At 39.7% G+C, this 15681-nt stretch overlaps 1 protein-coding gene across 1 annotated transcript in view; it reads right to left on the bottom strand.

Moving 5' to 3' along the window:
• NUP214 (nucleoporin 214kDa) overlaps nt 1-15681 on the bottom strand; it is a 173378-nt gene that overhangs the window by 108458 nt on the left and 49239 nt on the right. Inside the window, exons 14-17 of the mRNA XM_006834991.1 lie at nt 14821-14907; nt 14496-14645; nt 12650-12808; nt 2050-2153 (exon numbers count right to left, since the gene is read on the bottom strand). Coding sequence (XP_006835054.1) covers nt 2050-2153; nt 12650-12808; nt 14496-14645; nt 14821-14907 — 500 coding nt within the window. The remainder of the gene's footprint in view (nt 1-2049; nt 2154-12649; nt 12809-14495; nt 14646-14820; nt 14908-15681) is intronic.

Below are 15681 nucleotides of genomic sequence, written 5' to 3'. Positions count from 1 at the left end.
TGTTTCTCTGCTATTCATAGAGTTTTCAGTGACTAATGATTCGGAAGTAGTCTGTCACTCTTTCTTCCTAGTCTGTCTTTGTTTGAAAGCTCATCTGAAACCTGTCCACCATGGGTACATGGCTATAACTAGTGGCAGGCCTGAAACCAAAGTGCTATCCAGATAGAAAAGTATATAAATATAAAAATTTGATCTCTTCAGAAACTTAGAAAAGCATATAAGTAGTAAGTACACGGGGTACTTATAAAGAAAAAGAAAAGCTGGCTTCTCTATTGGCATCATGGTTGTTTTTTTTTTATCTAAGCCCATTCAATATTTAGCATAAAAACATACGACTATCTAGCAGAACAGAATGTTCACACTAATGGATCATGGCATTCTTTCCCTTGTGAGGAAGCAACACAGTTGGCTACAGTGAATTCAGAACCAAGAGGGTAAGCTGTGAAGTTTGTAAACAAGAGGGGAGGGTGTATAATGCCTACCTTACAGATTTATGCTCTGAGTGAGGTTCCTAAGGTTGGAGTACCAAGCCTTTCTCCACATATAGCAATACTCATACAACTGATTAAATTCTGCTTACTCAATTGTAAGCATATTCTAGTCCTGTCTTTGACATTATATTCAGTTTGCCACAGTGAAAAGTTCTCTAAAAAGATCATTTTTTGGTCCAATTCCATAGAGAGAGTATCACATTAATCAAGTGTAGATATTCTTGAAATCTAACATACTGAGGACATATCTTTTTTTTGAGTTTCTTGTGAGTACCTCACTGCTGTCACTGTCACTACATAATGCAACCTATTTCTATTTCGTCCAGAAAATATATGGCATAAAGCCAAGTATACTGAGATAGAAGACTATGCTCAAAGATTTTTCCTTATTTTTCTTATCGTTCCTCTCATTCTTTTAATCATCTATATTATTTAGGAATGCTTTCTCAAAAAGAAAATTGAAATTTACAGAAAAGTAAACAAAAATTCCTCTTAATCCCATCTGAGAGATAAAACTGTTAATATTTTGATAGATTTACTTCCTTCCTCTTTTCCACATTTATACATCCACATTAATATTACCCAATGTGCTTTTCTGGTGTGGCGCTGTGGGTTAATGCGCCAGAACTGCAAGGTTGGCGGTTCAAGCTCACCAGCTGCTCCTCAGAAACCCTAGACAGGGTCGCTATGGGTCAGAACTGACTCAATGGCACTTAACAACATGATGTGCTTTTGTGTATTACTTTTTTCTTAAATATTCTGTTTTATATACTGCATTTAAAGTTATATGATTAATATTTCATGTTTCATATAACTTATAAAGTATACTCAATACAGTTTTTTCTGAGAACATGATATTCAATGGTTATATAATATTCTGTAGCAAAAAAAAGACCACATTTATTTAATCACTCTTCTACTTTTGGATAATAAAGCTTAACTCAATTTTTCATGATCATAAATAATAGAAACACTTGTATGTAAATTGAGTATTGTCTATTACATCTATAGAATAAGTTTCTAGAAGTAGAATAACTGATTCAAAGGGAATAAACATTTGTAGTTTTTATATTTGCTGCTAAAACATCTTTCACCAAGGATAGACAATATCAAGGTGTCCTGGTGGCAGAGTGGGTTAAGCATTGGGCTGCTATCCACAAGGTCATTGGTTCAAACTCACCAGTCATCCCAAAGGAGACAGATGAGGGTGTCTGCTCCCACAAAGATTCACAAGCTTGAAATCCCTGTGGAGCAGTCTGCTTTGCCATGTTGGGTTACTACGAGCCACAATTTTATGGTAGTAGGTTGAATGGGTATAACAGTATCTACGCCAACTCAGGGAGTGTGATAGCAACATAAGGTAAGCACTGGATTGTGAACCACAAAGTCAGCAGTCTGAGTGCACCAGCTGTGCTGCGGCAAAGACAAGATATTCTACTCTCACAAAGATGTAAAGCCTCAGAAACCCCATACAGGGTCGCTGTGAGTCAGAACTGACTCAATGGCACTTTATAGCAACAATAACTCCAACCCAAGGTATATAAAAGACCTTGCTCACTTTTGTTTTCTCTGTTGTTCCAGATGCCGATCCCACTCCAAGTCTAGAACATCATTCACATCTTGGACAGCAAATTTCACATATTGATAAAGACGTCGAATTTCCTACAAGGAAAATTTAAAAGGCAAATATTCATTTTCCAGTAGCTTGTGGTAAAATGTATCAAAACAGTCAAAATAAGTTTGAAATATTTTTAGATTAAGAACTATAATGAACAAGGAAAACATAAGCTTTATGGCATTCATTAAAACTTTAGAGTAAAATGAAAACAGTTTTAGAAAATTCAACGTCTTTTATTGTCACAGAGAGGTGGTAAAAAGCAAAGGGAATCAGAATGAGTATGTCTGCCTAGGACCTCCAAGGAACAAATAAATGTTCTTGCTTAGTTCTCATTTTTCAGCTTCTGTAAAGTAGATCTCAACATGGTTGGGGAATTTTCCACTGAACTCTGGTATTCAGACAGTATATCTATTTAGTTTCTGTTCTCCCACCCATGAAATTAACTGTAATAAAGACAAAATTATCCTACAAAACAGCACTGAAAATCATTCTTAATCTATTTATTTAAGTCATCTCACCAGCTGAGAAATGCTCATTTCTCCTCAAAAACTAAGATAGTATCCATTGTAGAAGTTGAATTTATCATTATTAAAATGCTTACCTATTTAACTTATTTTAGGCCTAGAATAATTTTATTTAAATTTTAGATAAGTGCTACCCTTCATGGCTATGCAACCTGGTTCTAGGAAATTAAAAATAAAGATGAAACATTCAGTTAAGTATGCACAATTAAGTACACATGAAAGACAATGTGCTACACACATGTAAATGTTTTTACATCTGTTCAAAGATCTTATGTTTAAATGTACAGGCAAGTCCCCAATTCATGACAGGGTTTTGTTACAACCACTCTGTCCTAAATCAGTTTTGATGTCAAATTACAACTTTTTTATTATCAGTATCTTTATAAATCCAATCTGAGCACCTGTGGGGCAACATTGTTATGCAGTACATATTATTAATGGTTGTTATTGCTGTTGCGTGCCATCGAGTCAGTTCTGACCCATAGCAACCCTGTATTGGGTTTCCATGGAGAGGCTGGTGAGTTTGAACTGCAGACCTTGCGGCTCAAACCAACTTTGCAGTCCAGCGCACTAACCTACAGCAGCACACCAGGACTCCTGTTACTAATGGTGAGATGGTTAAAAACAAAGAAAAGGTAGAGTCATAAGTGCATTTCATTGTTACTTGAATATGTTGTTAAGTAGTTTCAAAATTATCCTTGGATAACAGTATACATTTCACAAGAGTCAAGTTGATTAAAAAACCATAGCAGTAATCTTAGCTCCATAGATAAATTTCAATTAAATATTTGATAACTTGTTGTTAGGTGCCATCGAGTCAGTACCGGCCCATAGTGACCTTATGCACAGCAGAATGAAACACTGCCCAATCCTGGGCCAATCTCACTACTGTTGCCACACTTGAGTCCATCGATGCTGCCATTTGGCCAATCCATCTCGTTGGGGGTCTTCCTTTTTTTCACTGACCCTCCACCTTACCAAACATGATATCCTTCTCAAGTGACTGGTCCCTCCTGACAATACATCCAAGGTATGAGAGACGAGGTTTGGCCATCTTGGCCTTCAAGGAGCACTCTGGCTGCACTTGTTCCAAAACTGTTCTTTTGGCAGCCCATGGGCACTCTCAACATTCTCCTTCAACACCATAACTAAAAAGTATCAATTCTTCTACGGTCTTCCTTAGTCACTGTCCAGCTTTCGTATGCATATGAGGTTACTGAAAATACCATGGCTTGGGTCAGGCACACCTTAGTCCTCAAGCTGACATCTTTGCCCTTCAACATTTGAAAAAGGTATTGTGCACTCGGCCGTCAGTTTGTCGTACTGTGGTGGCGGCTTGTGAGTTGCTGTGATTCTGAAAGCTATGCTACCGGTATTTTAAATACCAGCAGGGTCACTCATGGTGGACAGGTTTCAGATGAGTTTCCAGATGAAGACAGACTAGGAAGAAGGAGTGACAAATGACTTCTGAATATTTAGTCACTGAAAACCATATGAATACAAGAGAAACACTTGACGACTAGGGGTGCTTGTTTTCTTTGAACACTTCAGATGTGACCCACCTCTGTGCATTCACTTATCTGATTTTTTTTTTTTTTTTTCATAGAATGACCTACTGCAGCTTTTGTTTATGGCTTTTCCAGCCAAGGGTCTTTTAAGGATCACAAAATGATTGGCTGGGACTATGCAAATAAGTGTGTAAAGCTTGCAGCAATTAGACAGCAATTATGCAAATAATGAGTCCTGGTGTGGCGCTGTGGGTTAATGCACTGGACTGCAAAGTCAATGTGAACTCCAAGATCAGAGGTTCAAGCTCACCAGCTGCTCCTCGGAAACCCTATACAAGGTTGGATGACTCAGAACTGGACAACACTTAACAACAACAACAATGCAAATAAGGTGCCTGTGGTCTACCAAAGGATTTGGTCAGTTTTGCAGGTTTAAAAGAGTCAATACCAGGGATCCTCAGCCAGAAGCAGAGTATGTCCTTGGTGCTGAGATCCCTGGTGCTGAGAACCTCCTAGAACCAGAAGCTTTAACACTGAAGACTATGAGAAACGACGAGAGAGGTACATCAAGAGCAGCAGTGGCACAAGTGGCAAGAACCATAACACTGGAAGACAGCTGCAATGGAGCTTGCCAACTTACAGAGCTAAAGAGCTACACCTGCCCAAGCAGACCAAAGGTCAAGCCCAAGCAGGGCCCAGCAGCAGAGGCTGAGGGCTAGGTCGGCCTGTGGTCACAGCTGAAAAGAGCCTGTTCTAATTGAAGAACCGTATCCTGAGTGAATCTCGTTACTTCCAAGTTGATCCTGGTCCTGAATTGTAACCTGTTTCTTCCCTCATAATCTTGAGCACAGTCCGTGAGTTCTGTGTGGCCACTGCAACAAATGACCAAACCCAGTCCAGTAGAAGGTAGTTATATGTGAAGGGGAGGAAGGAACACAGCTGGTGTCAGAATTTGTAAAAGAACAAAGGTTAAGAGAGTGGAGGTGTATGTCTGATCTCCACCTCATATTAATCAGCCTTGAGCTGATCTGGATGGGAATTTTCATCATCCTCTCCCCCCCCTCAATGATTTTAGACAATTTCTGATACCACTACTACCGATTTTACCTCCCAACTTTGTCTACCAGCAAAAATCAACTTTTCTTTTCAAGTCTACCACAAAAGCCTCTTTTCTGTGACTTAACTGCTGTCACATAGCAACATATCCAATATTTATCTGCTCATCTTTCATTACAGTTATATGATCCATCTCTACTAGCTGTAGTATAGTGGATGAAAGGTAGACTCTGAAGTCAGATTGCCCATGTTAAGGCTCCAGCATTCATCAGTGGTAAAACTAGGGTCATTCCAGTATGTTTCCTCAGTTATAAAGAAGGAAATAAATAAACAAACATGTGAAAAGTCCTTAGAACAGTGCTTTGTACATAGTTAGCACTAACAAATGTTACCTATTACTATCTATTTCATATTATCTACAGTGAGAGATTCCCTTTCAAAGATATTTTCCTCCAAAAGCTGTATGCTTTTCTTTTGGCTACAGAGCAAGAAGTGATAAAGACATGTAGAAAGAATGTGTAACTGGGATGCACCGTGGAGTCTGTAATCTGATGAATGAAAGATTAGCTAAGAGCATCAACATCTACAGTAAAAGAAGGGCTGCTGAACACAGCAGGGGTTCTTCAACCTTTCTAGCAGGAAGGACCACTTCTTTATTTTTTTCTACTTTGAATTAAGTTTACTGAGTGAAGGGCGGAAATAGTAGAAACAGTAAAGACAAACTATCATCACAGGGACTAGGCAGACACACTACATGGACCCTCTACAACAAACAGACACAAGAGACAAAATGAAACAGATGAAGATCCTTGAACCCAGAACTTCAGAGAAAAGGTTAGAGAACTGGACTGAGTGCATGTCAGGAGAAGAACCTAAGCAGGGGCAGAGACATAGGAAGACAGACTGGTGAACGGCACAGCCATCTTAAGAGCAGTTTTGGCAACAGAAGGTGGCCTGGCAGAGTAGATTCACAGATAAGACGGGAAAGGTGTGATTCCTTCTTTTTCCTCCACGCTCCCCTGGTGATCAGAGGTGAGGTCACCTCCAACCTTCCTCCACTCCCAGCTCAGATCCTCCTCCCTAGAAGTTTGGAGCCATGCCAGTGTGAGGCAGGGGTCGGCGGTGCTGCTTCAGCCCCCAGCTACCCTGTGGTCCTAACAGACACTGAAACCAGCTACATCAAGGGCCTTCATGTGCCCTGAACATAGATAAGGAGGCTAATAGGAACCCCATCTAAGGCCAAGACTTCTGCTCTCACATCCCTCCCACGTCCATCTCCTTGAGCTGCTCAGCTTGCAAGAGCCCCCAGAGTTCTCCTCTCTAGGTTCAACAGCTACACTGTATTTTTTGGTTTGGGGTTTGTGTTTTTATCTTTTCTTGTTTGCTTATTCTTTCTCTTCCTTCTTCTCTCTGTCCTTTCCCTTGAATTTTATTCTATCTCTACTATTGTCCTTTTTTTCTGCTCCTTCTGATTTCCCATCTTCTTTTATTTCCCTTTTGATCTTTCTTTAAGGAGCTTTGGTAGTTTAGTGGGTTACAAGTCAGGGTGCTAACCTCAAGGTCATTAGTTCAACTATCAGCCATTCTGTAGGAGAAAGATGAGGCTTTCTGCTCCTGTAAAGATCTGCAGCCTCAGGAACCTTATACAGGACCACTGTGAGTCAGAAATGACTTCATGGCACACCACCACCACCATACACTCTTTGTCTTTTCATCTTCAATCTGGGGTGTCTAAATTTTTTTCCTTCCTCTCTTATTTTTCTCTTCTATAGCTCTATTTTCTTGTCTTCTCCTCTTTTTCAGTTATTAAGTGGCTTTCTTTTTTTTAATTTTTTCCTTTTATTTTTTTCACTTACAGCTCCATTTCGATGTCCCTTTTATGTCTTTATAGTTGGTCCTGTGTGTCGTCCCCCACCCCATGGTTGATGCCTGTTTTTCTCTCTAGTTTTTCTCTTTATTATTTTATCTTTTCATTGTTGGTTCCTCATTTGTTTATTATCTTTTGCTTCCTTGTCTATGGGGGTGGAGGTTTCCCATCCAACAGGAGATAGCAACCTTGCCCATACAGATCAGCCACAACAGTACCCTCTGCAGCTCCACCCATTGGGCAAGAGCCAGTACCAGCCACCATGCCATCTGATCAATGACAGATAACAGCCAACACCAGCCAAACCCACCCTAAAATGAGGTACATAAATGGCAAACAAAACCAGTATACACGCTTCTATTCACTAACTGCACCCACAGAAGATGATGAGAGCCTGAGAACAGACCAACATACAATCCTCAACTAAATACAGACACGACAATCCCAAAATGCCCCTGAAACAGCCAGCAATTTTAGCTCACATGAAGAAACAAGAAAGAGTGGCTCAAACAAATGACCAAGATGCATAGACAGAAAACATTTCTGAGGAAGGAAAAGTAATGGAACTAACTGGAAAAGAATTCAGAAGCATGATAATTAGGTACTTTCAGAAGACCAATATAAGGATCGACGAAAGCAAGAACACAGTAAAAACTTGAAAAGAATTCAGGAAAACACTACAAGAACAAACAGACAAGATAAATGCAAAATTTGAAACAATACAAAACCTGCAATTAGAAATCTAGAAGATTAAACTACGATCTCAGAAACAGACAGTACATTAAAAGAGCAAAGAAGTAGATGCGAAGCAATGGAATCCTGAATTAGTGAACTTAAATATAAATCTCTCAATACTATTATGCTAGAAAAACAATCAGAAAAAAGAATGAAAAAAAATCTGAAAAGTCTTAAGAATTATGTGGGACACCATGAAGAAGAGTAACTTACAAGTGATTGAATTCCAAAACAGGAAGGGACAATAAAAATCACAGAAAAAATTGTCAAAAGAGTTGTGTGAAGAAAACTTCTCTAACATCATGAAAGACAAAAAGATACTGAAGTAGCTAAATGAACTCCAAACAAGATAGACACCAAAAGAAAATAATTAAGGCATATCATAATCAAACTCTCTAAAACGGAAGACAAGGAAAAAACCTGAGAGCAGCTTGGGAAAAACAAGAAGCTCCCTACAAAGAACTAATAAGACTAACTCTGATTTCTCAGCAGAAACCATGCAGGCAAGAAAGCAATGCGATGACATGTACAAAACTCTGAAAGAAAGAAAAAACCAGCCAACCAAGAATCATACACCCAGCAAAGTTGTCCCTCAAATTCAATGGCAAAATTGGGACATTTCCTGATAAACAGAAATTAAAGGATTTGTAATAACGAGACCAACTTTACAAAAAATGTTAAAAGGTGTTCTTAGAATTGAGAAACAACAACAGCAGACAATAACCTGAGATGACATGACAACACCATCCAGAACTCAATCCAGATATGTTGTTGTTGTTGGGTGCCACTGAATCGGTTTCAAGTTGTGGCAGCCCCATAAAGGGTTTCCAAGGCTTTAAATCTTCGAGGGAGCAAAAAGCCTCATTTTTCTCCTGTGGAGTGACTAGCAAGCTAGAACTGCAGGGCACTGTGGGGTTGTTGTATCTGTATTTAGCTGAGGATTGTATGTTGGTCTGGAGCAGACCTTTTGGTTCATGTTCCAGTGCTTATCATATAGAAGTATTAGAAGTTTAAAAGTCTATAAGACTGAAAACAGGGAACCAGAAAATTCAATTTATAATGATATCCACTACAAAGCACAAAAAGGAAATAGTGTAAATATAGAACTTCCAAAAAGCACAGAAGTCAAGTAGATTTCAAGATAAAACAGATGGTTTTAAATAGGGAAAAATATTAATAAATTGCAGGGTAACCTCAAAGAAAATGAATATAGCTGTACATCAAAATAAAAAAAAGAGGAAAATCATTAGTAAGCATTAATACAACAGAACTGAAAATGCAAAGAAAATCCACAAACAAAATGAACTTAATGCAGAAAATTATGTGGAATAAAGAACCCAGCAGCATCACAAAAAACACACCAAAAAATTACAACAATTAGTTTATACCTAAAGGACTTCTGGTAGCGTAGTGGTTACAAATCGGGCTGCGAACCTTAAGGTCAGCGGTTCGAAACTACCAGCCGCTCCGTGGGAGAAAGATGAGGCTTTCTACTCCTGTAAAGATTTACACCCTCGGAAACTCTGTACAGGGTCGCTATGGGTCGGAACTGACTCGACGGAACTTAACAACACAACAACATTGATAATTACACTGACTACAAATTACACTGACTACAAATAGATTAAGGAGCTCTGGTAGTGTAGTGGTTACGAATTGGGCTGAGACCTGCAAGGTCAGCAGTTCGAAACTACCAGCCGCTGCCCGGGAGAAAGATGAGGCGATCTGCTCCCGTAAAGATTTACAGCCTCGGAAACCCTGTTCAGGGTCGCTATGGGTAGAAACCGACTCAACGGCACTTAACAACAACAACAACAACAAATGGATTAAATGTGCTAGTCAAAAGGCATGAAGAGCAGAATGGCTAAGTAAATAGGATCCTTCAATATGCCGTCTACAAGAGACATATCAAAAAGATGGAGACAACCTAAATGCCAATCAACAGAAGAATGGTTAAACAAACTTTGGTACACATACATAATGGAATACTACAAAACGTTAAAGGATAATGATGAATCTATGAAACACCTCACAAAACGGTTGAACCTAGAGGACATTATGCTGAGTGAAATTAGTCAATCACAAAAGGACACGCATTGTATAAGACCAATGCTATAAAAAGTTAGAAAAGGTTTTCATTTTTTTGAAACACCCAGAAGAGGCAAATTGACCAAAGTTTATTAGTGGTTACCTGGGGCTGGGAAAAGAGAGAAATGGGGAAGTATTGCTTAAGGGATATTGCATTTCATTAAGGGTGATGAGAAAGTGCAAAAACAGTGGTCATGGTTGTACAATATAGGGAATATAAATAAGGTGACTCAGTTGTGTATGTTTAAAAAGCAATTCCTAGAAGAAAGAAAAGGAAAAAAAAGAGTAATCTGATGCAATTTGATGAATTTAACCTACACCTATGGATGCAGTAGCTCAAAAGAGGGAACAAATCTTTACAGCGAGGATCATTCCCTCCGTGCTCCCCCATACACAGAGTAGACAGGGATGGGCAACTTCGACATTGGCTAACCAAAATGGTGGGGCTACAAAGGCAAGAAGTGACTGGCTTACAAACTTTCAAGAGGGAGCCTAGATCCAGAGGGCGGAGAGGAAGGTATAATCTCCATTGAATAGTATCCTATCTGTCTAGGCAGGGCTGATGAAAGGAAATGCAGATAGGTCTCTTGTGATACAATAGTGAACAATTGTTATCAGGACTGATTGTGAGGGTTGGAAATGTAAAGGTAGACGTTTTGTAACAACAGGAGGGGAGTGATTAACTTTGCAGTCTAGGAGCGGAGGTCCCTGGGATCATCAAGGGAGAAGAGCGGAGAGCGGAATCCTACCCAGAGAAGCAGTGATGCCTGAGATGGAGGCAGAGACGATGACATGGAGAGATGGAGCAGCTGGGGACGTTAGATCCAGTGAGGGAGAGGGGCTGTGTGCTGACAACCGGGGGGGCAGGCTTGTAGTATATACCCTTTGGTTGGTTGATGATGTATGGAGGGGATTGTAACCATCGTAATAAACAATATACGATGGGATGAATGTAAAATTAATGTTCTCCCATGTAAACTATCACATAATTCACAATAAAACATTAAAAAAAAAATTAGTCTGCTATATTTGGTGAAACATTTAATTAACTCACCCCTAATGTGATGGCTAAGGAACTCTGATAGCGTAGTGGTTAGGAATTGGGCTGCGAACCTTAAGGTCAGCAGTTCGAAACTACCAGCCGCTCTGCAGGAGAAAGATGGGGCTTTCTGCTTCCGTAAAGATTTATAGCCTCAGAAACCCCGTACAGGGTCGTTATGGGTCGGAACCAACTCAAAGGCACTTAACAGCAACAACGTAATGGCTGGAGTCCTGTTGTGGTGCTGAGTTAATGCGCCAGACTGCAAAGCTGTTTGAACTACAAGGTCGGTAGTTCAAGCTCACCAGTCACTCTTTGGAAACCCTATACAGGGTTGCTGTGGGTCGGAAGCAACTCAATGGCACTTAACAGCAACAATAACAATGTGATGACTAGGAGTTCTGGTGTGGCGCTGTGGATTAATGCACCACACTGTAAAGCTGTTTGAACTGCAAGGTCGGCAGTTCAAGCTCATCAGCTGCTCCTTGGAAACCCTATGCAGGGTCGCTATGAGTCGGAATCGACTCGACGGCACTTAACAACAATGTGATGGCTGGAACTGTGGTTACCTTGGTAGGGTCAGACCAAATGATTTCGTGGGCCTTATACAGCCCGCAGGCCGGACATGCCCCACCCGATATCGACCATCAAACTCCGAAGTGAGGAAGCCCAGTGCTGCTCTCCAGGCAAACCTCCTTACCAGTATCTAAGCAAACGTGAGAGGGGGGAAGATGACCCCTCTAGAGACTTAAAGATCTATGAGGATTTGAGATAATGATTTTGGGTGAACTGATACATGGAAAACAAAAACCAGATTTGGCTAAAACAAAGAATAACTAAGAATTAGTGAAAACACTAACTTCATTGAAGTATGATATACAAGAAAAGAGCCCAGGCAGAGAGATGCTTAAATTCTGGTTCTACTTATACTAAGGAGTCCTGGTGTGGTATAGTGGGTTAATGCACTGGACTGCAAAGTCAGTTTGAACCACAAGGTTGGCAGTTCAAGCTTACCAGCTGCTCCTCAGAAACCCTATACAAGCTTGCTATGGATCCAATGGCACTTAACAACAACTTATACTAACAACATTACCTTGGAAAAGCTATTTGGCTTATGAGGCTCAACTTTCTTATCTTTCCAATGGGATCAGTATCCTACCTTACAGACCAGTTGGTATTAAAGACAAGAAATAATGTATTTTAAAAGCTCATAATAGAGTACCAAGGCACTTGATAAATAATACCATTTCAATAATTATTCTTGATGACTGAATTTATAAATGTATCTTTTTCAACAGAGTATCTCTATCAAGCTTAAGGTTTAATATAGGAATTCTTAAAATACTTATGGTGGTCATGTGCCACCAAGTTGGTTCCGACTCATAGCAACTCTGTATAGGGTTTCCAAGGCTGCAAATCTTTTTGGAACAGAAAGTCTTATTTTCTTCCACAGATCAACTAGTACATTTTAACTAGTGACATTGCTGCTAGCAGCCCAAGCTCATAACCCACATTACCAGGGCTCCTTAAAATAGTAATAGTAATGAAAAAATTAAATGGAAAAGTATGCAATTTTCTTTTCCAAAGTTAAGTATATCTATAGAAAATGTTGTGTAATATTAATAGGAAATTAATAACTTCAAATCAATATCTAACAAAGAAAATAGCAAGCATTGCAATAGCTTTTGTTTCTAAATACCCTTCTTTAGATACATTTTCCTACCTGGAGTTGAGCTTCACTTTTGGGATCCAGTGGTCTCTTGTAAATTAAATGTAGATATCCAGAGTCACAATTTCTTTCATTTTGTTCTCTGGCTTCTTCAACACCAGCAAAGCCCTCAAGTAAAGTTGTTTTCAGGGCACTTATATCAGCATGAAGAGACTGGAAAAGGATAAGAAGATACTTACAAAAAACTGTCTAAGAAATAAAACCTTTCTATCCAGACCAAAGAATGTGGTGTTTATCAAATATTTAACATAATAAACAAATTTATACTTAATAATCAGATAAAGAAGAAAATCGGTGTTTGGAAAGACACTAGTTTTGTTTCTTCCTCATTAAAAAAACAACAACAACTATTCTAATGATAGAAAACACAGATAATAAGAACCGAGAGTACTCACAATAAACCTACTAATGCTTGGAGAACTTTCCTCTTTTTCAAATGTTATTTAAAGCCAGAGTTCTGGAGTCAGACAGCCTACACTAGAATCCTGGCACATTGCCACTTGCTAAATGGCAGATTTAGGGCAAATTATTTTACCTCTTTTAGCTTTTGTTTCCTCACTTGCAAACCAGAGACAGTAATACTACCCATCAAATGAGGAAGTTATAGGGATTTAATGAGATAACACAGGTAAAGAGTTTGTTAGATGCCGTCAAGTGGATTCTGACTCACAGCAACCCAAAGCACAACAGAACAGAACATCGCTTGGTCCTGTGTCATCTTCACAATTGTGGTTACAATTGAGCCCACTGTGTCAATCTATCTTGTTGGGAGTCTTCGTCTTTTTCACTGACCTTTTTACTTTACCACGCATTTTATATTTTTGAATATTACAAATGTTAAGTCAAAACTCCAAGAAAGTGTACTCAGAAAAGTCTCCCCCCACCCCCTCCTTCTGCTCTGTTCCAATCCTGCTAATTAGGGTAGTGGTGGTTGTGTGCCTTCCAGTTGGTGCTGACTCAGGAGCCCCTGCATAGGATTTTCGAGGCTGTAAATCTTTCTGGGAGCAGAAAGCTTCATCTTTCTCCCATGGAGCGACCGGCAGATTCTTTAGCAGCTGAACTTGTAACTACTACATCACCAGGGCTCCTTCCCCACCATAGATAATTATTTTAGTTTCTAGTTTATCCTTCTTTGGTTTTTTTGCAGAAATAAGGAAATAAAACACACACATATATCTCTAAAACAGAATAGCTAGCTTAACTTGCCCAAAGTCACATAATTTAATAAGTGCTGAAGGCAGAAATCGAACTCAGGCATTCCTAAGCAAATTACTCATCCATATGTAAACAACACTGGTGGTCCCTGAAGAGATAACTGTTCATGAAGTACTGCTGTTGTGTGATAAAGTACCGTCAAGTTGGTTCTGATTCATAGCGACCCTTGAATAGGGTTTCCAAAATGCAGCTGCTAGGAACGGCTATGGTATATTTTAGGCAGAGATTAAATGTGGCTATGGTGGAGTCAGGGAGTGGACTAATGAAAATGAGGATGGAGACAGAGGGCAAGCAGAGCCAGGTCGTGCAAGGCCACAATAAGGAGTTTCTAAGTCCTGCTGTGGGATTGACTGTACGATAAGCATTGATCTGTTAGCCACAAGGTTGGTGGTTCAAATCCACCAGCTGCTCCTCAGGAACTCTCTAACAGAGTCGCTATGAGTCTGAACCAACTCCATGGCTCTCAATAACAACAATAATGTTGGAAAACTGACAGTTTTAAGTTTTAATGACTATTTGATGCTCTTGTGGTTAGCAGTCTAGGGCTTATCTTACACACCACAGCAGAAGATAACACTTTTTATTAATGCAATTCAACTTACAAAAAACGCCAACAATTACAAACCTCTGTGGTCTCTTTAATCTCCAAAAGAAAGGTGTGCAAGTCATCTGATTCTGTTCGCAGCATCTTCATCTCCTCAGCAGTACCCACTTGGAAACAGGCTTTGGAAGTTCGGGCTTTCAGCTCTTCCAATTCCTTTTGAAAGTGGGTAATCTGCGGAATCCACAAATGAAGAAACAACTTAGTGGAAATGTAACTGGTAACTGATGGTACTTACTCCTGGGACAAACTAAGCTTCAATGCTGGAATAAGGTGGTCATTAGGAGTCTGCACTCAGAACTATGGTCAGAGCTATTTCTGAAAAACAACTATAGAGAGCAGAACTTACCTCCTCTCCAATTCCAATCATCACTGGATCTGATTCTTTCCACTGATGTCCCTGCTTTTCTGAAACCAGAGGCTGAAGTGATTTCGCCTAAAATGGAAGGCAGAAGGTTGTAAAGTGTATTCTATACTCCAAGCCTGGCTTCTTGCAGCAATCAGATCAGTGCCTATCTGAGCTGATAACACCCTCATAATACAGTCACGGTTCCACCAGTCATTCTTCTGAACATATTTTTATTAGGTAGCCAACTTTGTAATGGCACATTCAAGTGGTGATAAGTGGTGAACAAAGATAAGGCCCCACTCTCACGAAATGTATCTTCTACTGAGGCAAGATAGAAAATACAAAGTAAACTAGTCAGATAATTTTAGTAGTTGATTGTTGTTGTTGTTAAATGCCATCAAGCCAGTGATGAGAGGTATGGGGAAGAAAATCAACAGAAAACCATGAAAACTTATAAGAGGACACTATTTCAATAAAGATGGCCAACAAACTTCCCATTCAGGCAACATCTAAACTGAGACCTGATGGAATAAGGGACAAAGCTATTAAAAGATCTGGGAGAAGCAACTTCCAGGCTATTAAAATAATCTGAGGTAGGAACGGCTATGGTATATTTTAGGCAGAGATTAAATGTGGCTATGGTGGAGTCAGGGAGTGGACTAATGAAAATGAGGATGCAGGCAGAGGGCAAGCCGAGCCAGGTCGTGCAAGGCCACAATAAGGAGTTTAGACATATTCTAAGTCCTGCTGTGGGATTGACTGCACAATAAGCATTGATCTGTTAGCCACAAGGTTGGTGGTTCAAATCCACCAGCTGCTCCTCAGGAACTCTCTAACAGAGTCGCTATGAGTCTGAACCAA

This window comes from Chrysochloris asiatica, unplaced genomic scaffold (assembly GCF_000296735.1).
Source record: "Chrysochloris asiatica unplaced genomic scaffold, ChrAsi1.0 scaffold00014, whole genome shotgun sequence".
NCBI lineage: Eukaryota > Metazoa > Chordata > Mammalia > Afrosoricida > Chrysochloridae > Chrysochloris > Chrysochloris asiatica.
The sequence above is the reverse complement of the archived record's forward strand: the minus strand, read 5'-3'. Positions and strand labels throughout refer to the sequence as shown.